Raw genomic sequence first — 27,796 nt, 5'->3', positions numbered from 1 at the left:
AATTCTGCTTAGAAAAGCCCAGCTGACCTTAAGCCCATTGACTGCCCAGCTACTATAGGCAGAACAAGTATTGGAGGATAGAATTGTATATTTGGGAGTTCAAGTCTCAAACAGGCAAAAGGAAGAGATTTGTTCGGTTTTATTGGAAATTTTCTTAAGAGATAGATTGGGTTTCTGTTTATTTCATGAAATGGTGGGATATTTTTTTTTATTTATAACCTCAATCCTAGCTCAGAATTTCACACTAATCTTACCACCAAGGTGTTTCCACAGCCCTCCAAGGTGCTGAGATTGATGATGAAAATGACCACTGCTGGGAAGGTGTTGTTATTGATGAACCCCCTGCAGTGGGAGTCCCCATGCCTTCCGTTCAGTGCCAAATCAGTTTCTGAATAACCCGAGAAAAGAACCGTGCAAAAATTAATCTTCATGGTAATGGCCTGCACCCCACAGTAGACACTGATGTCTCTTTCAGCTGAAATAAAAATAAATGAAAAACAAATGTAAGTCACAAAAGCAAAGAGGAAAATACTATTACATGAATAATTTTAACATCTCCCTGGTACATTTCTTCATCTCCTTTGTCTAACTCATTTTTATAATTGAATATGACATAATACAATATGCAAGTTATTAGAAATGTAGCCAGGAAAAGAAGTCTTTAATTTGATTATTTAGGGAGAGATCTTTGAGTTTGGAGATTATAGTTTTTCTGTTTCCTTGTGCCTGGTGTTCACTAGACGTGCATTAAATGCTAGCTGACTATTGTTGAATGACCAAAGAATTAAGTGGGGAAAAATACAGGCTACTGAGAAAATTTAGAACTAGAGTAACTGAATTATTCTGATCACCTGTCTAGAACAGAGAAATTCATTGCAAAAGATGCATTTTCCCAAGGGGAAGGGAGAAGCAGTTAAAATCCACCCTAAACCAAATTCTTGAGCACTTTGGTATTTGGTAACATTATCTTATCCAGGATGTACAAACAAAGCCATCTCTCAGAATTCCGTTTTGTTTTGCCTAAATTAGATCACTCTACAGAGAATTAGGAATGAAAAAATGAGGTGCTGATATTACAAACAAAAAGTGACAGCTTATTCACGAAAATTTTGCCAAAGACTATATGCACGCCTCAATAAAAGGCACAAACTAGTCATGGAAATGTAAAATACAATTTGCATATTTCTCCGTGAGTTATCAGTGCTGGGGTCCGTTCTATGTCTGTAGAAGCAAGTGCACATGTGTGTATGCACACACACATGCATGCACACGCACACGCAAAGCTTTTCATATCGCTAGTTATTGCTCCACATGCAGTAAAGATAACATATAGAAAATAGAGAGATTGTCTGGTAGGTAATTTCCAAGTGGCAGGAGATTTTATTTTTATCAATTTTGATAGCTGCTACGGATTGAATTGTGTCTCCCTCTACTCTCTAAAAAGATGTATTGAAGTCCTAATTCCCAGTAACTCAGACTTTATTCGGAAATAAGGTTGTTACAGATTCAATTAGTTAAGATGAGGTGGCTCTGGAGTAGGTTGGACCCCGAATCCAACATGACTGATGCTGTGATAAAAGAAATGCCACGTGAAGAGACAGGGACGCAGGAGACAGAGGATTGAGGGCTGCACAGGGAGGCCAAAGCATGCCTGAGACGGCTAGCAATCTCGGGAAGCTGGGAGGGGACAAGACAGGATTCTTTCCAGACTCAGAAGTAGTGTGGTCCTGTCTTGATTTTGGACTTCTGGGCTCCAGAACTGTGAGACAATACATATCTATGTTTTAAATCACCGCATGAGGTAATAGTTTCTGTTGTCTTTTTTGTTGTTGTTGTTGGGGATTCATTGAGGGTATAATAAACCAGATTACACTGATTGCATTTGTTAGGCAAAGTCCCTCTTGCAATTGTGTCTTGCCCCCAAAATGTGTGGCTTAAATTACCTGGCTTCTGGTTCTTCCCAGAAGCCCTAGAAAACCAATACGGTAACCTTATCACTTTTTATCATTCTGCTTTACCAATTAGATAAAAAAAATCTGAAACAAGCATTAGATTTTCCAAATGTGGAAACAAACAGATAAAAGTTGATTATACTATTTGGAGAAATGACTTCGTTCAAAAAAGGAAAACCAAACAAAAAATACATAATTTCGGTAAATGATAGGATATAGGTAAATGTCATTCAAGATTTTTAGCACAGGATTCGTTTGTTTAAATAATTCAGTTTTACACAAAGAGTAGAAGTGTTCAATGACATATGTCTTTGGAATACAGCATTTATTGTATATACTGGGTTGGGATTATTTTTGCTGGCAAAGTGAGTCATATATTGAGCATATAAATAAGTCAATATAGAAATTTCTATGTGTAGTAATTATTTTAAGCTCAGGGCAGTACCTATAAAGAAACAGTACAAATTATTACAGTCAAGGGCAAATATTAGGCTAGGTTTTATAGAAAATTCCAAGCAATATTCCCTTTGTAGGTAGAAAAATAAAGTCAAATAACTAGGTAGTATACTTTGCCAACCTAGAAAATAATAAATACCATTTAAAATTAGGGGACTATCTCTACGACCTTTAGTAACATTAACTGTTTAAATGCAACCCTAACTTCCTAACTTTTAAAAGGTGCTCTTTTCTAAAGTAATACAGCTCATTTTAATAAATGTTTACTTGAGTATCTACGAGCCTCAGCCTCCTCAGTAGCAGGGACTAGAGGTGCACGTCACAGTGCCTGGCTAATTTTTCTTTTTTTGTAGATATGGGATCTTCCTCTTGCTCAGGCTGGTCCTGAATGACTGACCTCAAGTGATCCTCCAGCCTGAGCCTCCTAAAGTGCTGGGATTACAGGCGTGAACCACTGTGCCCACTCTTATTTCCTCTTAAACTTCTATAATTAGTACAGCTGTTAATTTGATACATTAATCAGATCATGTCACCCTCTTGCTACCTCTTCAACAGCTGATCATTACACCCAGACCAAACGTCCAAATCCTGATCTAGGGTCTCTCTAGGGATCTGCCCCTAGCCTACCTCTGTATTCTCATCTCCTACCTCCCATGTGGGATCGTCTAGCATAGGGCATAAAAGAAATTTAGAGGGAGATGAAAAAAGCTTTCTATCTTGATTTAAGTGGGGGTTGTTTGAATGTGTACATATGCTAATATTTAAAGCTGGACCCTTAAGTTTGGTACATTTTATTACAGTAGTGTTATTCTTCAATAAATTACTGTGAGTATTTTAGAAAGCATAGTAAAGGTTTGTGCACAAGGCCTTGAATCGGTGTTCTTTCTTAGGCTTGGAATGTTCCCCCAATCCCAAAGCTCTGCCTGGGTAATTCCTACTCATATTTTAGTTCTCATATTTGTTTTCCTTTTCTCAAAGATTTCCCTGATTCCAAATCTAAAGTATGACATTCTGTTTTATGTTCTTGTATTGCCTTAGAATCATATATGTATTTGTATATTTGTCTTCTTAATAAACTTAAAGTCCCAGAAGGAAGTAAAGCTATTGCAGTCACTGAAGGATGTACTCCAGTGAGTAACTAATTAATCACATAAAGCAATGGAAGATTCAAAAAGTTGTGGTCCTGTTCTCAAATATAGTAACCCTCAACTCACCCTCAGGGGATATGTTCCAAGCTCCATAATGAATGCCAGAAACAGTGGATAATATTAAACATACTTACTTTATAAATTATAAAGATAAATTTATAAATTAGGCACAGTAAGAGATTAACAACAATAACTTATAATTATTAGTTGTAAAGTATTACTGAGGAAAATAAGGGTTACTTGAACCCAAGCACTGGGTTATACTGGAAAAGTTGATTCAGTACCCGAGACGGACACGTTAACATGATCCATGTCGACAGAAAAATTGGGCAGAGAGCTGCGGAGTGTCAAAGCCCAACCTTGTCCCTGCCCTGTGGGGTGTCAAAGCCCAACCTCATCCCTGCCCTCCAGGGTGTCAAAGCCCAACCTCATCCCTATCTACTGGTTGGAAATAGATTCTTGGAGAAGATGGTACTGAGCTTAGTCTTGGAGCAACATCAGTAGGAATTAGCGACATAATGGAGTGGGAAATGTATAGCACAGAGGGGAGAGTGTGAGGAACAAAATATGGCTAGGCTGGTGAGAGCTGGACAGTTCCATTTTCATTAAAATTTAAAATGCAAAGGAGAAAACTAATGGCAAGGAAAGAGGCCAAGTGGAAGGCACCAGTAAGATCACAGGAAACCTTTACATATGAAACAGTCTCTTTAAGGAAACAGAACATCTACTTGGATGTCAAATCACATTCTCAACTCTCAGAGAGTTCATTAAGAACTTGCTTTCTGCTCAGTAACAAAGACAAGCATCATTGTACAACTTGACATATCATAAACTCATCAAAGTGAACACCTATCAATAAATACGTCACAAAAGAGAGGCATCATTCTTCTCAACTTGAATCATTTAACGACTTCAGCCTCCTTGCCACTATTTAAGGGAATTAATTAATGCTCAGAATACCTTAACAAATGACGATTTCTGTGACCAGTTGTAAAGCTCTTTTCTGTTGCTGCTTTATAACTGAAGACAGGTAACCCCTGCAATGGAACTGAATTTGCTACAAGCTGATCTCTCTTGAAGATGTGATAACAAACTAAAGGAGGCTTTTTGTGGTGTGAGAAAAGAGAGCTGCTGAAATCCATCCTAAACCAGTTTTCTAAAGACTTTTTACTGTATTTCAGAAGAACACATTTTTTTCCAGTTGTAGATACTGAAGACATCCATTCAGCACAACTTTACCATTTCTGAGGCTCTGAAGGGGAAAATAAATGATACTTCAAGTTGCCAAAGGGCATTTTCTGCCAAAAGTAGAGATATTTTTTCAGAATTACTGAGTAACAGTTGTTCTTAACAACTAAATGTTTTGAGCATTTTATTGTCCAATCCCTGTCCTAATTATTCCTTTGAATGACAGTTGAGTATTGAACAATGTAATGAGTACAAGCTAATACCAAAAAAAAAAAAAAAAAAGAGAGAGAGAGAGAAAAGCATCCAAATCCTTAGGGATTTGACTTTAATGGGTTGTGTGTAAAGATACTAGGTGTGTTGAACGGCAATCTGCTTCCAGTTTATGTGCGGTTACACTGCCAAAATAGCAGTATTTTTCCTCTGATATTTTAACTGAGCTAAGCTTTTATAGGAATTAAAAACAAGGTAACATTCAATCAAATAGACTAAATATAATATTCTATATTCAGTCAAATAGGGTAAAAATAATATTCTGTGCTTCTCTCACCCATCAGTCAGGCAATGGGTTTGTCTGTCTCAGAATTTCTAAAATTATGCAAATTTTAAATATCCTGTCACACTGTCAACCACCTGTCTTATCATGTATAAAAATGTTTCCCTGATTTGGGGTTCATAGAATGTGGTTACCATATAAATGAGAGTAAAGCGGGGATGCATTCAATTATGTATTTATGAATAAGGATTCATTCAACTTCTTAACCCCCAATAAATTTCTATTCCTAGAGCATCTAATTATACCTTTGGCTTTAGACACAATTACTAAAAATATATTTGCAGTAAATTCTTTACATATCTAATAAGTGTATCTAACTTTATTCTTTTTTTTTCCAACAACTCCCTCCTCATATAACTTAAATTCAATAGTAGTTAGATGAGGCTAAAGATTCCTAGCTTTTGATAGACTGAATCATTTTATCTCATCTCATATTATTAAATTCAAGAACTATATTTCTCACTACCATCAGAATGTTTATTTTATAGACATTCTAATTATTTTACAGAAAACCAAGAGTACAGATAAATGCAATTATCAAATAATCCACACATATATATTCTGCAATACAAAGATTTGTCTGCAGGCTGCTCCTTAGCACCACAGTGCCGTGGCTCAAAGTACCCGTTCACCATTGATCTAAAAAAGTAAACATCTGAGAAAATACCAGGAAGGCTATAAAACCAGTGTATGGTATCCCATGGTTGCATTAATGTACACAGCTATGATTTAATAATAAAAAAAATTTTTTTAAAAGTAAACATCTGTATGAAAAGCAATTCGGAAGTCAGCATATAATGTAAAATAAAATGCAGCATATACAAGAATCGAATATACAAAATCAATGCCACTAGTTTTATTCTAAGCTAGAGGCTATCAGTCCTCTTATTTTCTAATTCTAAACTGGATGCCACTTCAAGTCAACAAAGTACTTCAAAAAAGCATTTGTTGTATATGTATTATGTCAGTCTCTGTGCTGGATTCTAAAGATAAAAACATCGACAACAGTCTCCCTTCCTTCAAGGAGTTTGTTGACAGAGGAATAGTAGACCAGGTAGCCTGCAAATGACACCATAGAGATTTGTAAACAATGCTGTACACTACCTACCACCTTGTCTTGTTAGGGAAGAAGTATTGGAGAGGGATTGTGAGGAAGGAATGAAGTAGTTCCAACTGGTTAAATAAATTAATTAAATGATGGCATGTCGAGAAGGGGTATCACTAATGCTTTCTAGCTTTGGAGAATAGATGGAGACAAAGAATTCAGAAAGGAGACAGAGGATGAGCTCAGTTTTTAAGAAGCCAAGTACATGTGGGACATGAACACAGACAGGTACTGCAGATAGTTGGAAATATGAGTCTAATACTTGGGGATAGAACAGAGCAAGATATACAATAAACAATAATAATAGCTGAAATTACCCAAGAGAGCATTCAGATAAAAAGAGAAATAAGCTGAGAACACAAAAGTGATATCAAAGTTTCCCTTTGATGACTCGTACGAGTCTCTCTCTACTCTTCCCAAGGGAGTATGATCATCCTCTTGTGTTCTGTCCCTTACCATTAACTGTGGGCCTACTCTACCACTTACATAATATCTGGGAGTGGATATCTTCTTTTCCATTAGATTATAAACTCTTAGAGAGTTCTGAAGTTTAGAGTGTCAGACGAGTACTCAGCAAATGTTTATTAAGGTAGATTTACTTCAATTCTTTTATAAATACCCTGCATGGTTTCTAACTCTTTAGTATCAAGTTCCAAGATTCACAAAGAAAATAGGTGCGCAGTTGATATGAGTTCATGTTGACTGTCCACATCTCTTGCTTCCTTTCTGTACTCTGCCAACTGCCTGATGTGATGCCTCTGTTTTCAGAGTTTTGGACGAATATCAAAATTCTTAATGTCAGATATCATCTGACTTAAAACTGAGACCATACAAAACATTAAATAATATGAAATTAATGGATTTTTACAACGTGTTTGGGTAATTTGCTTCTTTAATTGTAGTAGTGTTGATGACTGGTCATCTTGCCTCGTTTTAAAAAAAATGAATTTTTAACAGTGATAGGTTTGTTGATGTCTATTATCATTAATAGCAAGCATGCATTATGGTTTGTTAGAGTTGGCATAAGCACTGTGATTTTGTAAAATGTAAAGCCAGCAAGATCATCATGAGTACCACGCTCTAATCAGCACTTCATATACTCTGCTGTGCAGATGAATTACCAGTTTTGTTAAAATGCAAATTCTGATTCAGCAGGCCTCACCTGAGATCTCACAAGCCTGCAGGTGATGCCAATGTTGCAAGCCTTTCAGTCAATTGAGGTGCAAAGACACAGTATGTATTTTGGGAGGACAGAGGCAACTGGTAGGTAGACTCCACCTTGTGGAATGAAGCACTCCCTACAAGGTATCACTTGAACGATTTGCATGCTTACAGAGGGGAAAGTCTGGATGTAAAAGGGGCAGAAGGGAGAAAGATAGAATCGTCAAGGAATGGGAGTGTGTCTGACCCCCTCCTTTATCTGAGGAACTAACTGGCTTGAATTTCAGTGAAATGGGCTCACGAAAGGCTCTGGGAGACAGTCCTCGTAAATTTACTTGAGTGCTCTGGCAACGTGCAACATGAAACCACTTTATCCACAAACCACGGCAGTTTAATAATGGGAAGGGAGCAGAGCAGCCCACCTCAAAAGGCATTGTGACAAGTGGACCACTGTTTTCATAAGAAGCACTTCCAGCACAAGTGGTGCCCATGGCACTGTGGTCAAGAAGTTAGAGCAAAAGAAACGAATGGATTGTTCCTGAGCGTGGTTGATGCTTCCCTTCTCCCCCTGGGGAGTCTGAAACAATTGGAGTGGACACAGGGCAGGGTGAGGGATCCACAGCAGAGGTTCTCAAATGCAAGGATTCCTGAGAACATCAGGAAATATCACGCTTGTATCAATGGGCTGGTTTGTATGCACTTAAAATCAGTATTGGCTCAAAACTGATAGTATAATATAAAAGAAAATCTATTTAGTATAGTAGAAGGAAACTTTTCTGTGTACGGAAGGGTGTAATTTACTTACCGGGGCTCCAAAAAATATTCCAATGCTAATTTACACCATTTTAGTAGACTACAAATTGATTTATATATCATTTCTGCTTTTATCTCTAAAATGAGAGTGGTGATATCTGGCACTACATAAGCTTACAAATTGCCTGCAGAACAGATGCTATATACGTTGTTTTAACTCATTTTTGAAAGCTACATTTCCTTTTACCAAGCTTTTATACAAGATTGAGGCTTTGGTGCTAAAAGAGCAAAAAGTCCTAGAGGGGTATTGGTATTTCATCCACACAAAGTTCTAACAGCTGATGAAGAATTTAAAGTGGATTAGGAATTCAAGTTTCCTCTCTGTGTTGAACAGGTTTCTTGCCACCTCAGTTTTTATCACAACATCTGTTTCTCGTTAGCAAGTGCAAGCTGTTGTTTCCAGTGCCATAGGAAATGCAAAGGCTGTCTGAGGCAAACTTTATAGACTTATCATCACACTGGCTGCTTCACATTCTTTGGCACCAGAAAAGTTTGGTCATCTTATTCAGGCAGGAGGAAAAAAAAAGGCATATGGGTTTTACTTATAAAGACAGAGGAAGTAGAAAATTCATGCAATTAAAATAGGGAAAAGGACCCTGAATTATTCAGTCCCTGAACTTGACTGAATTGACTAATTGCTCTCTTCTCCACTGCACCTTATCACTGCAGACCTATCAGAATGTGATAGACAGTAGCTGCCTGGATCAGTTCTTCTGCCTCATCTGGTCTAGTAATTGCAGTCATATGTGCAAAGTGGAAAGCAGGCTTCTCTCAACAACTTGAAGAAGGAAACACCACTACGGGGCAGGAAGAAAGGAGAATCAGCCTTTCTTACCTACACAGAGGGCCACAACATATTCCCCGAGATAATTATTCCATTAACCACTCTTACCACTTTGAGCACAGGACAATGCAATGGCTAAGCAAAGCCTAACACAAAATTAGACAGTTCATTTCGTTTACTTTGCCCATGAATTCTATTGATTAAGTCATTGATTCTCAATTTTATTTCCAGTGGAACACTCGTGTTCATTGAAATATGAATAGGTATGAATGGACACAAAGATTTCCTTAGTCAAGCAGTTCTTGGAAAAGCTAATCAAATTCCCCTCCCACATGACTTTTCAGATTCTTTAAGGTGGGAATTTCCATTGTTATCCTCCATGCCAACATCGTTTTCTTTTAAATATAGTATTCAAAGTTCATTTAGGGACATCATCGTTTGATGGAAAGGGTCCCAATTTTATATTGCTACCAATTGCTAGTTTTGTAATATTAAACAAATTCTAATCCTCTGTTTCCCTACTGTAAACTGAAGATTAAAAAAGATATTGTAGGTTTGTTTTTGCAGATGCTGGCGTGGATGTGGAGAGAAGGGAACACTTTTACACTGCTGGTGGGACTGCAAACTAGTACAACCTTTCTGGAAGGAAGTATGGAGAAACCTCAAAGCACTCAACCTAGACCTCCCATTCGATCCTGCAATCCCATTACTGGGCATCTACCCAGAAGGAAAAAAATCCTTTTATCATAAGGACACTTGTACTAGACTGTTTATTGCAGCTCAATTTACAATCGCCAAAATGTGGAAACAGCCTAAATGCCCACCAACCCAGGAATGGATTAACAAGCTGTGGTATATGTATACCATGGAATACTATTCAGCCATTAAAAAAAATGGAGACTTTACATCCTTCGTATTAACCTGGATGGAAGTGGAAGACATTATTCTTAGTAAAGCATCACAAGAATGGAGAAGCATGAACCCTATGTACTCAATCTTGATATGAGGACAATTAATGACAATTTAGGTTATGGGGGGGGAAGCAGAAAGAGGGATGGAGGGAGGGGGGTGGGGCCTTAGTGTGTGTCACACTTTATGGGGGCAAGACATGATTGCAAGAGGGACTTTTCCTAACAATTGTAATCAGTGTAACTGGCTTATTGTACCCTCAATGAATCCCCAACAATAAAAAAAAAAAAAAAAAGATATTGTAGGTTTGTTTTAAGAATAAAGCGAGAATTCTGTAATGTGCCTAGTACTCAACTATTGTTTGCTACCTTATTAGGGTAATTCTCAATAGAATATCATATGACAAGTTATGAAACACAGACTCACATTCAGTTTCCCCCGACTGCCTAGTTCACCATCAGACAGTGTCAGGACATGAAGTTTCTGGTGCCATAAACCCATTTCTTTCCCTTGTTGTGCTTTTATTACTAAAAACTTCTTTGCAGCCCAGAAAGTTTAGCCTCCTCATATTACCCCTTCCAAAAAGGAGAGGAGGGATGTAAAAGGTATCCATCTACTATAGAGGCCAAGCGAATTTATACATATGTTTCACTCTGGCCAAATAATTCCTGGTATTGCAAAAATTAATGATGTTTTGAGTTTCATTCTGGAACAAATACAACCAGAAGTGGTGCATGAGTCTACTCCTTGCTATTAGCTCAGATATTCAGGAGTTAACTACCTTTAAAATTAGATGGTATTCCTTTTGATTTCAATGAATTACACTATGGTGTTTCCCTTGGTCCCATGATAAATGCCATGAAAATTAAAGAAAATAGTTCCAATGTTATGAAACAGCAAAGGTCAGATAGGGTGAGCCGATTACTCTCATCATTATTAGCATTGCTTTGCATTTAGATAGCCCCTCTCCTTGGCCAGACTCATTCTCATTCTATCCCACTGCTCAGGATGTGAATAGCTCCTGGAGGTTCTGATGACATCAAGGGCGATCCTACGTGGATGGGAAGCCGAAAGTCAAGAGGGACAGGAAGCAATTAATCTTTAGGCTTTATTTGCTCACTCTGATCTTCTTTCTGCAAACAACCTGCACAAAACAAGCATTAAACAAACCTATATAAACTTAAAGCCTCTCCTGGGGCTTCTGCTTTATTTAGATTTTAGGGTTTTTTTTTAATACAGATTTTAAATAGTAACTCTGTATATGTGAATAAATGAGTCTTCATATACTCATAGGTTTGAAAAATAGATATTTCTTATCTAAGCTAGATAATACTCAAAGTATGTAAGGAAAATACAAATTAAAAATAAGACTTAATTATCTTAATTCTCCCTGTGAAAATAAAAGACTTCTCCTCTCACACTTTTCCTAGAGCATTTACTTTAGAAAAGGTATAATTGCAAGTACTTTTTCCTTTCTTTGAAATGTATATAAATCCTTTGAAAACTAGATAGGACTTTTTGAAGTGTTAAGGTCTGGGAATGTCTTGCTCAAGGACCTGGCAGCCATCTCTTTGAAATGCAAACCTTTCTTCCAGTTTCTTTGTAAGGGTGGGCACTTAACTGCGTTAGAAACCTTGCTCCAAATGACAAAACCACCTCCTGTTATAAAGATATAAAATCAGTAAGCTAACCCAGATGATCACTGGATTTACCAATTAAAGCTAGGATGAACTGCCAAATGGTACTTTGTGTCTATCTTGAAAACACGTACAGAATGGGTTGTATCTGCCTAGCTATCCTAGAAGGGTGAGTCTCTTCCTGTCTTTGCTATACCTTAGAGATTGCCTGTGATGCTCATCATAGTCTGGTCAAAGCTTAGTCTGTGATGAAAGTGTTTTCTTTCCCTAGAAATCCCCAGAGGATTTCTGGATTGGGAGATTCTGTTTTTAATTACATTTCCCCAACACATGATTATGCTTCAATTGGAATAATGGATGCAAGGAAATAATAGAACATACTGTCCATTCTTAACCATAAATGTATATTAGACTCATCTGCAGTGTTTAAAATACAAATTCTAACACCCCATTCGGAACTCCGAAATGGCACAGTTAGGGTAAAGTTGGAATCCCCCACTTTTAACACCGGTCCCTGGTGACTGCAATGCAGGTGTCCAGGCGATGCTGTTACAAATGGATGCTTCAACATAATTTTTTAACTTACCATATAATGAATAATTCCTTTTGCTGTCCTAGTCTTTTCTTGGCTCATTAACATGTTTTATGTGCCTTTAAATAACTACCATACCAGCCAGATCCTCCCTGCTGAGCAATCTTTTTACAATTTGGCCGCCTTATCCATCCATACCAGGGTCATAGCTGACCACTGTCCCCAGGTCCCAGCCACTCTGATGAGGAACACCACCTTCCACTGCCCTGAGGGGGGTACCCAGGAGCATCTATCACCTTCTCCAACTGTGTTTTTATCTCTCCTTCTCTCTTAAATCAAAGAAGCAGCAATTATTTTCCCAGTTAGCTCTTTCCCCTGTACCACTGATCTTTTCCACATTTTCTTTCCTTGTGTACATCAATTATTTTTCCATTAGTTTGTCTGATTTCTGAATACTCTCTCTTACTCACATATGCTCAGACCTCTCTAGTCCAAAAGCCTCTTTTCGCATTTCTGGCTCAGATTACCTCTCTCTTTATCTAAATAGTCGTCTATTTCCTCACCTTTTTGTTACTCCCCCACTGCATGGAGATTCACCCTCACATATCTACCTCCAGTTTTGTTCTCTCTTCTGAGACCCAGGTGGATATTTCCTACTATTGAGTAGAAGCTGCCACTGTACATTCTAAAAATGACCTTAACCTGTCACGCCCTGTGTTTTTGGTGTCAGCAGCATCAATGTGCAGTTGTCCAAGTTCACAAACCAGCTCTCAGCTTATGCTCAGTCCACCACAAAAATATCTCTTAATAGTCTTCCCTTTGTATTGTTTCCACGGCCGCCGCCTTCCCAATACAGTATTTCTCCCTGCTGTTCTAGTCTCTTCTAATTTGAACATATCTTTCACATTTTTCCAACATCTGCTTTCTAAAACAAAATGTGAGCATATCAAACCCTTAGAAAGGTTTGTTTGAAAAAACTCAGTGGCTCTTCATTGCCTAAAAAATAAAGACAAAACGCTTTCATTATATGAAATGACACACAAGGCATTATTGCCAAAACAATTGAACCCAAATTCACTCAAACCTCTAGCTCTAAATAGTTTACAGGTGGACAAGAGCAGAGGAGCAGTTGCAGTCCGCCAAGTGCACAGTGTCAGAATTCTACAAGACAAATGACTGAATCGCTCAGAGATAAATAGCGTTCTGGAAATGCAAAGGACAGAGGGAAACTGTTATAAATGAAAACAGACAAAGAGACACACCAAAAAAATTCACTGCATGGAGATTTTAGAGGCAAGTTGGCTGGGGTGTTGTACGATATTAAGGAATGACTAAGTTTTATTCGATATATACATGAAATATAATACTTTTTAAGTTCTTTTTTATTACATACAAATACCAAAGCATAAATTATGAACTTATTTTAAAATATTCCAGAGATGGGAGCGGTAAGGAGGAGAGAGACATGAAACAAAATGTGTAAATGTTGAAAACCGACAATCCTGGGTGATTAATCTGAGTGCTCTTTTTACTATTCTCTACTTTTGTATGTGTTTGAAATTTTCCATAATAAAAAGTGTTAAAAAAGCTTCATTTTTGATATTCAAAACTGTCAACTCTGCATACTAAGTCTGGGTTCATTAATACCTTCAGACACATGCTGGCCTTTGCTCTCACGTAGAAGCCTCATCTCCGTGGCTACCTACTCAACGCTACGCAGGTGCGCTGTTTCCGGCACGCTCCAAACACGGGAAAACTAGCAAGTTTAGAGAATGTAAAGCACAGCCAAAGGTACTCAGGTTGGACGGCAGACTTGGAAAAGTATTTCAGATTATCTAATCTTTACTTTGTAAATGTTGAACTGTCTGGTTCTATAACTCCAGTGAATATAAAATGATAAATTCTTAAATGAAGCGTCCAATACCTTCTCACTGAGTGCAGATTTTAGGAACCTGTGGGACATGTCCACTGATATGATCAAAATCTCCTGTGTCACAATAATTCTGGGTTTCTGTGAAATTTATTCTGAAGCTGACCTGTGTGCTTTGGTGGTGGCCACCATTTCATTGAAATAGTATTTTTTCAGTATTGCATAATATTTCACAAACATTTTTCTAAACATTATTCCTAAACAGATCTATTAGTATATGGGAGAAGTTTTAAAAGTCTGAATTAACTTATGAGCAAAAAGAACATAGATTGGGCAAATTTTGAATGAAATTAACTTCTCCCTATTTTATTACCCACTAGCCAATATTTTTTATATCAGTACGCATCCATTGTAATATTAATATGATGAACACTTTATATGTTAATGTGGATATAAATTACAACTGTCTTTTGTCATTTGCCATTTATTAATATTCAGTTAATATGAGGGCTAGTCCCCCGACTTCCATATGTATTTAAATAAGTTGGTATTCAAACAGAATCACTCTTTCTCAAAGTAATTAGAAAAGAGATTAGGTTCCGACTTACCAGGAAATCTACTGTGGAGGTTGGCATCACAGTTGTAGCCATTGAACTGACCAGACCCCGGAAGCACTCTAATTGTTAGAAGCAGCAGCAACCATATATGTTCCATTGCAAAACCTAGAAAAGAATCATGTATCATGTAGACATCACCAACCTTCACTCCTGCTTACTGGAAAGATTGATGCTGACCTCAGCTTCCAGCTCACTGTTGTATAAACAGTCTACATCAATGCAGTTAAAGCTCCCTAAAGAAATGAGGATTATCAGATGTAACTATCAGCAATGAACAAAGAGAATTTGGTTATAATATTTCAATATTATTTTTAATGTTTGACTTTAATTTTCTAAGGCTGAAGAAGTTAAACATTTGTATTAAAGGAAAAGTGTAACTAAAAAATCATAAAGTTTACAAAAGAAAAATTCTGTATTATAAACAGGAAGAACTGAAACCAAGTGTCTGGCAGATTACAGTAGCATAACTAGGCAGACTGACCAATTTGGAAACTACTCTACACTTTATAATACCAATATGTATAAAGTCAGAGTAATTTAAATACTCAATACTTCATTTTGGGAGATTTCTCTATGTTCTTGATGACTAGAGAATGTTAGAGAACATTTTCTCTCCACCAAAGAATTCTAGACCACTGCCACTTTTTAAAATCAACAGTTTGTTATCATTTTATCAAGAAACATAGGGATAAAGCAAAAAAGAAAAGCAAGGAAAGACTACATATGTGACCAACATTATAGTTCCTCCAATGACTGTGCCTTGGTGAGTAAGAAGGATTGACACAGACATGTGAAAACACTGATTCTTAGAAGAAAGAGATAGAAGATGTCTTTAAAGATGTCAGTGTGTATTGAACAAATAGATAAAAATTTACTTTAGTATTTACACACCAGTCAGTCCTTATGCACTTATTCTAGAATAAGTCCTATGTACTTATTCTAAGAGAATAGTTTATGCCCTGAAAAAAATCACTGGGTTGGTAGTTTTATTCTATGCATAAAAATCAAAAAGGAAATAAAATTATAAATGGTTTACTCAATAATTAGTGCATTTTAAATGCTTGGGTTGAGGGGAAGATGGTATTTCAGCTATCTTTAAATATCTACCCTTAGCTAATTAACAAAGTCTTTAACAAAAGGAAGGAAATGCATCTTGCTTTTGATCATTTTGAAATAGCAAGTTTATGGTGAACAAAGTCATTTTGATGAGGATGTGGGATAGGAAGGCATAAGTTTACTCTCAAAAATAGACTGAAAAAATTATTAATTCAGCAAGAGCTTCCTTCCCTGGATATTATAACATACTATTTAGGTACAAACTTGATGACTTTGGAGAGAACAGTCATATGTCTGGTTAGTTCTGATTTCCTGTGACAGTCCATAAACAAAAAGCTCATATAAATGCCCAAGCTAGACCCTAGGCTTTCTAGGACATACCCACGCTACCACTATCAAGCTACTTCAAACAGAAGAAGACAACCCTGCTCTTTTAAAGTATTTGGAAGACCACTAGGAAAGAGAGCAGCTTAGTTCTGAGTGGTACAACCCACCACACGCACAGTTACTCCCTGCGTTCTCATGATGAGTCCCATTAATGCTCAGAAGGCATTGAAACCTCTCACCCACACTGCTGTCTCCCAACACAGAGCTGTCTCCTAAGGATTTGTGTGTACCAGATTATTTACCTATAGTCTCTCCTTTGTATTCCTTATCATGAGTGAGTGAAGCTGGAATTATTACTTTGTGTACAGAAAAAAGCAATGCGTCTCAGATAATTCCTGAGATTTTAATTTATAATTCAAATTACATGGAAAACAGTGAAGGAACTAAAATTCAACTCCAGGTCTTTCTGATAGGGAAGCTTGCTGTATGAGCCATCTACATATCATGTTTTTAAATAAATGTAATGCTTTCTTAGTTGCCATTTATCACCAGCTGTTTTCTTTAGCTTATTAAATTGTATACATTTTAATAAGTCTTTTCATATGAAAATGAACAAATTTTTACCTAATTAACTTCATTTGCTTAATAGATTTATAATATGGGCATGAAGAGGGGGAAAATTTTTTACAAAAGGGAGAGGCCCTCATTTCTCATAGTAAAACCAGTAAAAAAAAATATTATTATAGACTAAACCAGACACATCTGTTTTTACCAAAATTGAGTGAAAAGCCTGTGCTAATTGGAACAGCCCACTGAGAGCAATAGTAAATTCTTAGCTATACTTTAGATCTGATCTAAAGTTGTCCCCAAAAGGCATGTGACTCTCCTTCACACTTTACAGAACACTCCATACCACTGACATGGAAATTAAAAACTCTAATAATGTTTTATGAATAAGAGGTCGAGGTAGAAGGCAGCTTGATTTAACAGAAAATATGTTGATTTTGATATCAGCAGGTATGGATTCAGATTCCTTCTGAACCATTCTCCAGATGTGTCATTTGAAACTCGGGTGATAATCATAGTTCATAAAGTATAAGTGCATAAAGAAGAAAGCACAGTTGGGGCACAAAGAAGACATTGAAATATTAGTTCCAGGACTTCCACATTTTTTTTTGTACAAGTTGTGCTCATGCAGTGGAGAAGACAATGACCAGTCCTAAACTCCATTGGCCAAGCCAAGTGCTCTGGAGCGAGATAGAAATATAGGGGGGTGTCCCAGGAGTTAGTGATGGCTCTGATTAGTTGAATGAGATTATTCTATTTCCTGATATTTATACCAATCTGTGTATTAATGTTAAGGTACATTAAACAAGGGATTTGAAAAGAATACACGTATCCATATTTTGAATCTTTGTACTGTTGGCACTGCTTATGGGATTTCTGAGACTTCTGGAGGCTCTTTCTAGCATACCTACAAATTAAAACAAAGCTATGAACTATTAACTTGCAGACTTCCCATCCTCAACCTTATCGCCATCATTTCCTCTGCATATATAAAACCTGAGTATCAGCTTGCAACAGCAAGTTTGGAAATGCTACTTCATCATGGTACTTAAGCTCTTTTCTGAAATGGAATTGCTTGGGCTTTAGCAATTCTTTATCCTCATCAAAGCATAATGTCCTGGCTACCCAGGCTCCCAAACCCTTGGCAGGTATGATTCCAGATAAGTATTCCAGTCTTGATCTGGCTATAAAGACTTAATGGAGTTCCACATCAGAAGGTAGAGCCTGATTTCTGTGGTCCACTCTGAAATAACCTAAAATGTTTGCTGTCCCACTGTGGCTCCAGCAAACTCCTGTTAGAGAATCTAAGCAGAGCATTTTCCACTTTCTCCACCACATCTAAGTACAGCAACTAATAGCCCTACTTTGGTGCTAATAGTGGTTTATAGGGCTGCCTAATACATCCGATATTACAAAATATTAATAACACATCCTGAGTAATAATGACCTTGAAGATGTGTGCACAAGAGTTTTATATGTGTTTCTTACTTAGTTCCTAAATTTAAGTAGATGGGGATAAGAAAGGAGGAGAAGGCTTGCATGGAAAATGTCCCACTTTAAGAAATTCAGAAGTGTTGATTTAAAAAAGAGACACCCACATCTCTCTAACTGGTACTAATTGACAAAGGAAGTCAGATGCCAAGTGATTGGCTATCAAGTACATCAATATTTCTCATATTAAATTTTCTTTTTAAAATAACTTCTTCCAATATATAAATTTTTAATTTATTTGCTTAAGATTAAATTAGAAGGCAAAGGAATATAATTTCACTTCCAATTCTCACTCAATTTTATGTAAATCAAAACATGTATCATTCTGTTACACTGTTTTCTAGATTTTATATATAAAATAATCTTTTCTTGATCTTTTTTTATTGAGATTTGTTGTGTATACTCCAGGAACTGTGCTGAGTTAAATATTCAACTATTAACATAGATTTAATTTTTACCCCTGTTACAAATGTAAAAACCAAAGCCTAAAGTGTTTTAATTGACTTGCCTAGGGTCACAGAACTAGTAAATGTCTAAGCAGAATTAAAAAATGAGCTCGACCTTTGAAATTATTACACTACTCTGACTTGATTGGAGTTTGTCAAATAAATAAAATTAATGTCCTGCTAATTTTCAGAAAGTAAATTATAATAATAATATGTGCTTAAAATATGCTTTGAACTAAATGAGTCAGATAATTGGGGCAAAAATATTTTTAATATCTACACTATTTTCATGACTATTTCATTTGGGCAGTGAGTTCGTAAAGAATATTATTTAATTTGTAATTCAAAAACTATTTACTGATTATGCTAAGTGAGGTTTAAGGGCTGTCTACTAGAATGTTTTATGTACTTCATACATATTTTCCAAATAGGAGGTAGGCAATTTATCCTCCTTACTCTGGGGAAGAGAAAACTAACGCACAGAAATGTTAAGTAACTTCCCAAGGCTAAATAGCCAGCCAGTGTTAGAATCTGGATTCATACCAGACACAGTTAACTCTAGAAACCACCCTCAACTACTATGTGTCACCACCTTCCAGAAAATGACGCACATTTTGCTAAATCAAATGGATATTTGTCAATAACTTGTTAAATTTGATCAACATTGATTTATTCTTGCATTTCCTCACCAAATAATTATTGAATGTTTACATGTCCCTGGTACCGTCCAGGGGGGCTAAGGTACAGCAATGAAAAAAATGTATCTGCATAGATACATTTATGGAATGTAAAATGGATCTTACATTCCAATAACAGAAATCAGAAAAAACCAATATCTATAAGCAAAATAGAGTATATTTATGATAATTGCTACCCAGAAAAATAAAGCAAAAAGAATAATAAAAAGTTTTAGGGTAAAGGGGCAGGAATATTGACATTTTAAATGAGGTGGTCAGGGATATATTATCAATCCATATAAATGAAGCTTGGTGGGGGGGACGTTGGTTTGGAACAACCAGACCTATGTGTCTTTAATTTGTACTGCACTTTATTTTTTTTTTTCTTGCTATTTAGGCACTTCCCAAATAAAACAGACTTTTTTAGTGCATAAATTACTCTTTCGGAATAACTTGGACACTTTGAAAAGCTTCATTAACCTTTTCCGATGAATAAAGGTGGCTCTTAGAGCCTGAAAAAGTAATTTATTAAATAGTACCCCTGTGACCTGGAAAAAAAAGTGAGCATGTTCAGAAGTGCCTTTATCTGCTCACAGGAAGTAACTTTTGCGAGACAAATGAGCTTGGCAATTTATCGAAGTTTTAAACTTCCTTAATTTCACTGCCTTCATATAGGCTGGTCTGTTGTTGCAGTGGAGAAAATTAGAAAATTCAAAACAAACATAATTTCTTCAAGCATTTGGTCATCAGTGTAAGATTTATGCATTTTTTAAAACTAATCTAAACCTTGTTTTTTTATCATACAGAGTCACAAAAATATGAAACAAGTTCTTTGGCATCAGCGATGCCCCAGTCCTCTTTCTCTGCTTTCCTCTACATTTACTGAGCAGCTACTCTGCACGGACGTGTCGTCCCTACAAGGAGCACGGCCTCATTTCAGGTGCTTCTGTATCACCTATTTAAAGCTTGCTTTGAAGAAAAGATCAGAAACAGATCACGAAGCTTTAAATGACTGGAAACAGTTTTAAAAGTTCCCAGGAAAAGGGAGGAGAAGTGTGTCATTTAACAGAGATCCAAACTGAAGTTAAAAGAATGAAACTCTATTCCAGCCTTGGAACCAACCAATAGAATCCAGGTAAAGAGGCACTGATGCTACTCAGGTAGGCAACAGTCTTGCTCAGTTAAGAATTAAAGTGCTTCCCTCTACAGAAAAAGACATAATTAGCTCACCCTCCAAAATTATCAGTTTCAAGTGGTAGGGACCATGACTCTTTAATGAAGAAAAGTGCTTTCTGGTGGGGTGTCTAGACTGCAGCTCTATACTCTTTCTGTATTGCACTTGGGCATTAATGGCAACATACATATTAACAGGAAAATGAAAATATAAGACCTTCATTCAAAATATCCATTATTATGTGCATATACATTCTTTAATGTAAGTGTCCTTGTCTTGCAAAACAAAGAATAAAACACACCATGCACTTTCAGAATAATGCCTCAAACAAAGAAGGAAATATGTTTAGCCATCAAGAAGACATTCAGAAATTTTATGGCTCTAAAGATGCTGATGTATACTATAAGGAAATATGAATGTTAAAGGCTGCTCCTGAGAGAAAAACCTACTCCAATTTTCTCTGACACAAAGTGAGTGTTCATTTATTTCCCTTTGCCCGCCTCCCTCATTTGTCTTTCTGTTGAGGGTTTTCTCAAGTAATCGACAGCATTTAAATGATCTACAGTGTTTAGTTCAGAGCATTTATTCCAGCACCTTAGTTTTGGGAAAGTAGGTGAAATGACAGATTGAACTAAGTCACTTTAAAAGCTTTTTCTTAATAATTCACGTTTCCTTTTCAAGATACTGGCACATTTTATTCTTCTGAAGCCGCTTTAAAGATCTGTTAGTATACTGACATCCTTTTTCCTTTCATAACGCATCATAAAAACAAATTAATAATGAAATATTAATTTAACTAGCTATCTTAATTGCTTACTTCCCTCTAATTAATTAAACAATTGGCTCTTAGTATGATTATTTCAGAATGAAAATATTTCTTTCTCAGTAGAGATGATGAGCAAAATATTTAGTAGAAGGCATAGCATGGAAATCAGGCAATCACAACAGAAACTATGCTGGCATACGCTGATTGACTAGGAGCCCACTGCCCAGTATTTTCAAATACTGTCATGTGTACCAATAATGAATAATGCAAGCGTCACATCATACCTTAGTCAACCTTTGCCTAAGAATAAAAGAGCTACTTTCTAATAGTACTTTAGAAATTTTTTTATTTTCTTTATAAGTTATAAGAGCAAGCTTTAGAAATAGTAAATTAGAAATTTAGTACTTTATTTGAAATTCCCATGTTAATTAATATGTCTATTTAGTCCATGTATTTTTACTAAGCAGTTTCTAAGTGTTAGACTCAGGGTATTGGAGATCCAGTGGTGAGCAAGCTAACATGGCTTTTATCCTCCCAGAGTTTACAAATGAAAGAGGGAGGTGGTCATTCAACTAACAATCACACACATTAACCAATATTTACAAAACATATTTAGGAAGTGCTGTGAAAGAAAAGTAAAGAGTACTTCAATAAAGCATAACAGGAGAGCCTAATTTAGACAGCAGGTGTCAGGGAAAGACTTTGAGAAGTGTCATCATTGACAAGAATTGAATAATTGATCTGAGATAGTTAGATTAAGGCTGGAGAACAGCACCCTAGGAGAGCTCACTGTGTAATTACAGTTCTGAAATATTGGAACAGTCAATATTTTTTTTTTGGAACTTTTGTGAAAGATGATCCTTTGTCCTCAGTGAGGAGGAGAGGAGTTATGACTAAAGACAGAGGAGGGGGACCATGGTACACTATTTTTTCCTAAATAGAATGGCAAGCTATTGAAGGCCTTTAAGTTGAGAACTAGGATACAATACTAGCAGTTGAACAAAATAAAGTTAAAATATTATTTTAGACAGATAATATTATAATAGGACTTGTTGAATTATAGGTGAGAGAATGGATGAGAGAAAGGAATCAAGAATGACTCTCAACCAGGTGAAATGGTGGTGCCATATATAGAGATGGAAAAAGAGAATTGATCAAGGTATTTACTGGATTGGAAGTGAAGATAGAGAAGGGACCAAGATACAAGTAGATCAGGGCCAAATGCACTGAAACCTAATTTGTGAAGTCAAGGTATCTAAAAGATGAAATATGTATTAAGAGGCAACTTAATAATGTTGTTTTAAGTTATAAGAGCAAGCTACTGTTAGTTATTACACAGGGTCTTATATAAATATGTCATGTACTAACAGGAGAATGTTAAGACATTCAGAGGGATAGTATCTTATGAGTAGTTAAATCTTACAGCTACCTCTGTAGATAAAATTACCCCTAAAATTTCTCAAATTTCCCATCATTGGGTGAAACTCATAAGTAATGGAATAGTATGTTGGGTTGGTTTCCTCTTGGTCATTTCTGTTGCCCCATAGCTTTCTTCCCACTGAGCTAGATGAGAACAGGAAATACAGGAAAAAGAAAATACTGCTTAGTTCTGACTTTCAACAGTCTTAGACTTTAAACTCAGAGGAGAGAAAATAGACAAAAATCCATGGTTTTTGTCTGCTAGAGACATCTAGGCTTTAGCTTTCAGAACCAAGGTTGGAGGATTGAGCAGAATTTGCACTAAAACCCACAGAAAAGAGGAGAGAGGATGTATCTGAAATATAATGCTCTGTTTCGCATCAAAAAGCCGGGAGAGGAATGGAAATCCAAGTGGTTAAACTTTGATGTGGGGTTTCCTTCTGGCCTCAACTTTTGAGAAAAATGCCCAGCAAGATACAAGGCATCTAAAAGCAAAAGGGATATATACTGGTTTCCTGTCTGAAACCTGGTAGGAAGTGTCTGACACAGTGCCCAGGCCAACATGAGAAAGAGTTGAGTGGCCGTTGGTGGTAGGACAGATCCTGACAACAGTGGCTTAAGATTACATCCCTCCAGACATGAAGGGTATCTTTGAAGTGCCCCTAACCCCTCAAGGGACACCAAGAAGATAACTGAGAATTGAGATGTGTCTTACCTTGCAGGGAAGCCAGGCTAGAAGACGAATGGCCCATAGCCAGAGGACAGCTGGGGAACATGTTACAAGTTCTGAGGTCCAGCAGCATCAGTGAGAAATTATATGCATAACTACTGGTAGGAGGTATGAGTCACTGGGAGGAGATGGATAAACCACTGTCCCTTCACCATTTTGATGGCAACCAAAGTGAACACCAAAAAGGCATTTTGTGATACACAAAGACCAAAGTGATGAGAATTCTGCACTGAGGTTAATTAGGACCACAAGGTGGTAAATGGACCAAAACCCTTCACTAATGCCAGGATAACAGATTTTTCTTATAAATTATTAATGTAAACAATAATTACTACATGCAAGGCACTATTCTAAGAGTTTTAGCAATAAATCTTTTAATTCTCACTACAACCTTATGAGACATGTACTACAATAGTCCCTATTTCACAGGCAAAGACATTGAAGCACAAAGGAGTTAAGTAGCTTGCTCTAGGTCAGTTACCTAGGAAGTGGTAGAAAGGACATCTGAACCCAGAGTCTGTGACCCCAAACCTGCACTATATTGAGAAGGGCCATGAAAAGAATGTTGACCATCACCAAATAGTTACCCCAAAGAAACCAAATTTTGAACTCCAGTTATCATGGCAAAATTAGATGCTTCCTGCCATGGGGAGAAAAACAGTCTTTTACAGAATGTGAGTTCCTTTCAAAAGAAATAATAAAAATTTTATGTGTGTATCTGAGGTATATAAATTAATTTTATCTACAAAGTCCTAGGCAGAGACACACAGATTCTCCATGAGCTCTTCACAGCTAGTTTTTCTACTCACAATTAGATAGATTACTATCTTTGGAGATGAAATAAATACCATTTGTGTTCTATTCTCAGAAGCTGAGACCAGGAGAGTGTCCACACAGCCTAGAGAATGGAGATTCCAAGAGAAATTATTTATCTCATCTTTATATTTTACTCTCTTGCTCATCTATCTACCTGTCTATCTATCATCTATCTATCTCATCCATCTATCCATTTATCTATCCAACCATCTGTCTGCTGCAGTGGTGGTGGATGTTGAATCATTTGGAAGAAAATTTTAGACATTTTGATTGTTAATATTTCAGCACATATCTCATAAGAATAAACACCTTCTCCACAAAACCACAATACCTTTATCAATCTCAAGATAATTACTATTAATTTATACTAGCACTCAATATCAACTCCAAATTCAAATTTCTTCAATTCATAAAAGATACATAACATAGCTTTAATTTTTCCCAATCCAGGACCTTCTCCCCTACAAAAAGAGGCTAAAGAGATAATATATCTAAATGCAAAGATTTATGTACTACATTAGGCTCCTGTAATATAGAAAACTCCTCTCTTTATATATCATTTTACATCTATAAGAATACTATGGTCCTACCAGATCAGAAAAATATGAAAGAAATACAAGATTCTGTCAAAATCAAAAATATCATAATAAAGTAGCATGAAAAGTTATTCAAAGATCTTGAGTCTAGAAATGCAAAATTCAATCAAATATTAAAAGATGCATGGTTGCAGAGAGAATTGGATAATGAATAACCTGAATCTACAGATATTAGATGCTTGGGTTATACACTCTAGATGAGTGGCATGGTCTATAACAACAACCAACTTCTCCAATTTATCAAGTCCTTATTTAGGCTATAAACAAGGTTGTGTTGCATGATGTCTGTAGACAAAAATCTAGCCATTGTGCCAGCCAACCCCTTTAACAGTAAGTAATTACAGTTACCTTAGAAGATACATGCTTTTCAACGGATTAGCCTTAACTCCTTAACCTGAGGAGTATGGAAGCATAAAAGTGTTTAAGGGAATAAAAAACCACAGAATTTTTTTTATATAAGAATATTTTCATGTTGGTATATTTAGTTCTTCAAATGTGCTAGAGAATTTACATATTTAAGTAGAAGTTTAGTCTTTTTATTCTCATTTAAAATGTGTAACTGAGTAAACAATTTAACCTTTTAATTTAAAATTGATGTGCTGCCAAGATTATATATATATATATATATTATTGAGATTCTTAACCTCGGGATAGAAAAAAAATAATTTTTTTTTTAAGAATTAGTTAAATGCTTGCATTGTTTGTTTTAGCAGATAATCAAACTCCATTAAACATATTAAACTGTTTCTCATAAAAATTTAGTATATTTGACTTCCTTTTCAGGACATTGATGAACTACTTTTGCATACTTGATCAAATATTTTTTAAAGACTGCTTAAAAATGATGGTTGAAGTCTAAATAAGTCACAATTTGAACTTAAAATCTTGAGAAGTAGCTAACTTTGGGGATTTATAGCTTTAATTGCATATCAACTTTTAAAAATGTTAGCATATATTTTTAAACAATCAACGTAGGGCATCAAAAATGCATCATACTAAACACAGAATAAGTGATTGCTTTACCTCAGAAGCCATTCTAGAAGTAAAATTCATGTTGTATGTAAAAGACCATAAGATCCTATGTCACGCATTGAGATGCTCACACTCAGATTGCTACATGGGGACCAAAACCAACAGAATCACCTGGTCTTTCACATTTCTGCAGAGTCATATATAAACTTATCGACTCAAGTAACAGGAAGTCTGCACATGCTACTTATATTGATTGAATTTTCCTTTTTCTTCTCCAAGAATATATAGTTGGATTTGTTGCTGATAAATGCCAGTTTCACGTGACTTCACTAAATGCACAGAATATGTATTTATGCCCTCCAAAAGATTTTAATCAAAAGGAAAACATTTTAGATCTAAAATAATAACATTAACAACAATAAAACTTCTAAATCTTAATTTAGGAGACTATCTTTATGACCTAGGAGTAATGAAAGATTTCTTAGGGAGAAAAAAAAATTGTCTTACTATCATAAATTATGGACTGAGTCTCCTAACAACTCCCTTTCAGAGGCTCACAGAAATATCTGTGCTTTCATGTTGTCTGTGTATTTCATTTACCATGACACTTATGCCACATATTTTGACACACCCTTCAATAAATATAACCACCAATGTGGCTGGTTGCAGTGGCTCAGATCTGTAGTCCCAGCACCTTGGGAGTGCTGAGAAGCACTCACTTTAGCTCAGGAGTTTGAGACCAGCCTGGGCAACACAGCAAGACTCTGTCTCTACAAAAAATTAAAAAATAGCTGGGCATGGTGCCACTTGTGAGGTTGAGGCAGGAGGATTCCCTGAGCCCAGGAGTTTGAGGCTGCAGGGAAATATTATGACACCACTGTTCTCCACCTTGGGTGACAGAATGAGACCCTGTCTTTAAATAAATAAAGAAAGAAAGAAATAATAAACAACTAAGAACCAGGCTTGGGCTCTGGTTCTCATTCTGTCACTAATTATCTGTGTCATCTCGGGGACATCATATGCTGAGTCTTACTGTCAGTTACCACATGTGAAATGGAGTATTGGGCAAGAAGATGACTGAGATGATGTCCAGCTATAAAGAGCCATTGAAGCCATGATGGGGTTTTTTTGTTCGTTTGATTTGTTTGTTTTTGAGGTTTTTGGCCGGGGCTGGGTTTGAACCCACCACCTCCAGCATATGGGGCCAGCACCCTACTTCTTGAGCCACAGGTGCCACCGGAAGCCACGATGTTTTAAAACTTTAGGAGAAAATAGTGATAAATTCCTTCAGGCCTTTTTTCAAAATTCATGTCCCTCATTAGAATTTAGGTTTTATTATAACAGAAGTTTTTAGAGATCTTCCACTGTCTTCTTGCTTTATCCATGACAGTTGGTGAGATAACAAACGGTATAATACAACCAGAGCGCCCTCATACCTACTTCTTGTAATTTTATAAGAAGTAAAAGCAACAAGTGGTGTCACAGCCTAAGGTCAGTGTTACTAAAGAAAAGGAGTGGCCCTTCCACTTTTGTATAGTTTTCTCCTTTCTTCCATAAAGAAAAATGGCAAAATTAAAATTACATGAAAAGAACATAAATAAGTTGCTATAGGTTTTATGTTTTTATTTATTTCTCCCTGTGTTCACAATTTTGTTTGTTTCTTAAAGGCCTTTAGGAAGCAATGATCACTAAATAAAATAGACTGTTGGTAATTTATAATAGCACTTTATTCTGACTAAAACACTTTTCAACCTTGTTCTCACATTCACAATTTTTTAAAAATTATTTGTAAAGCTGTCTGGGCATGCAACGTCAACATTCAGGACACCACTCTGAGGAATACATTAAAGTAAACAGAGCCGCCGTGTTCTGTAAATGTGGGAATTGATGTTGAGAGTCTAAATGTTTTTCTTAGGTAGTTGGCATGATTGTTTGGTAGAAATAATATAAAATCAGCTCCTGAAATAATAATTTCTAATATTTTAACTTGGCTGTTGCTAACAATAAAACTACATCCACAAAATACGAAATCAA

General features: G+C 36.3%; 1 protein-coding gene across 1 annotated transcript in view; it reads right to left on the bottom strand.

The window, feature by feature from the left end:
* Positions 1 to 14,830, bottom strand: part of ZPLD1 (zona pellucida like domain containing 1) — a 38,693-nt gene extending 23,863 nt beyond the window's left edge. The window contains exons 1-2 of the mRNA XM_053565806.1: positions 14,717 to 14,830; positions 255 to 475 (exon numbers count right to left, since the gene is read on the bottom strand). Coding sequence (XP_053421781.1) covers positions 255 to 475; positions 14,717 to 14,822 — 327 coding nt within the window. The 5' untranslated portion in view covers positions 14,823 to 14,830. The remainder of the gene's footprint in view (positions 1 to 254; positions 476 to 14,716) is intronic.
* Between the last annotated feature and the right edge of the window lie 12,966 nt (positions 14,831 to 27,796).

The sequence above is a fragment of the Nycticebus coucang genome, chromosome 16 (assembly GCF_027406575.1).
Source record: "Nycticebus coucang isolate mNycCou1 chromosome 16, mNycCou1.pri, whole genome shotgun sequence".
NCBI lineage: Eukaryota > Metazoa > Chordata > Mammalia > Primates > Lorisidae > Nycticebus > Nycticebus coucang.
The sequence above is the reverse complement of the archived record's forward strand: the minus strand, read 5'-3'. Positions and strand labels throughout refer to the sequence as shown.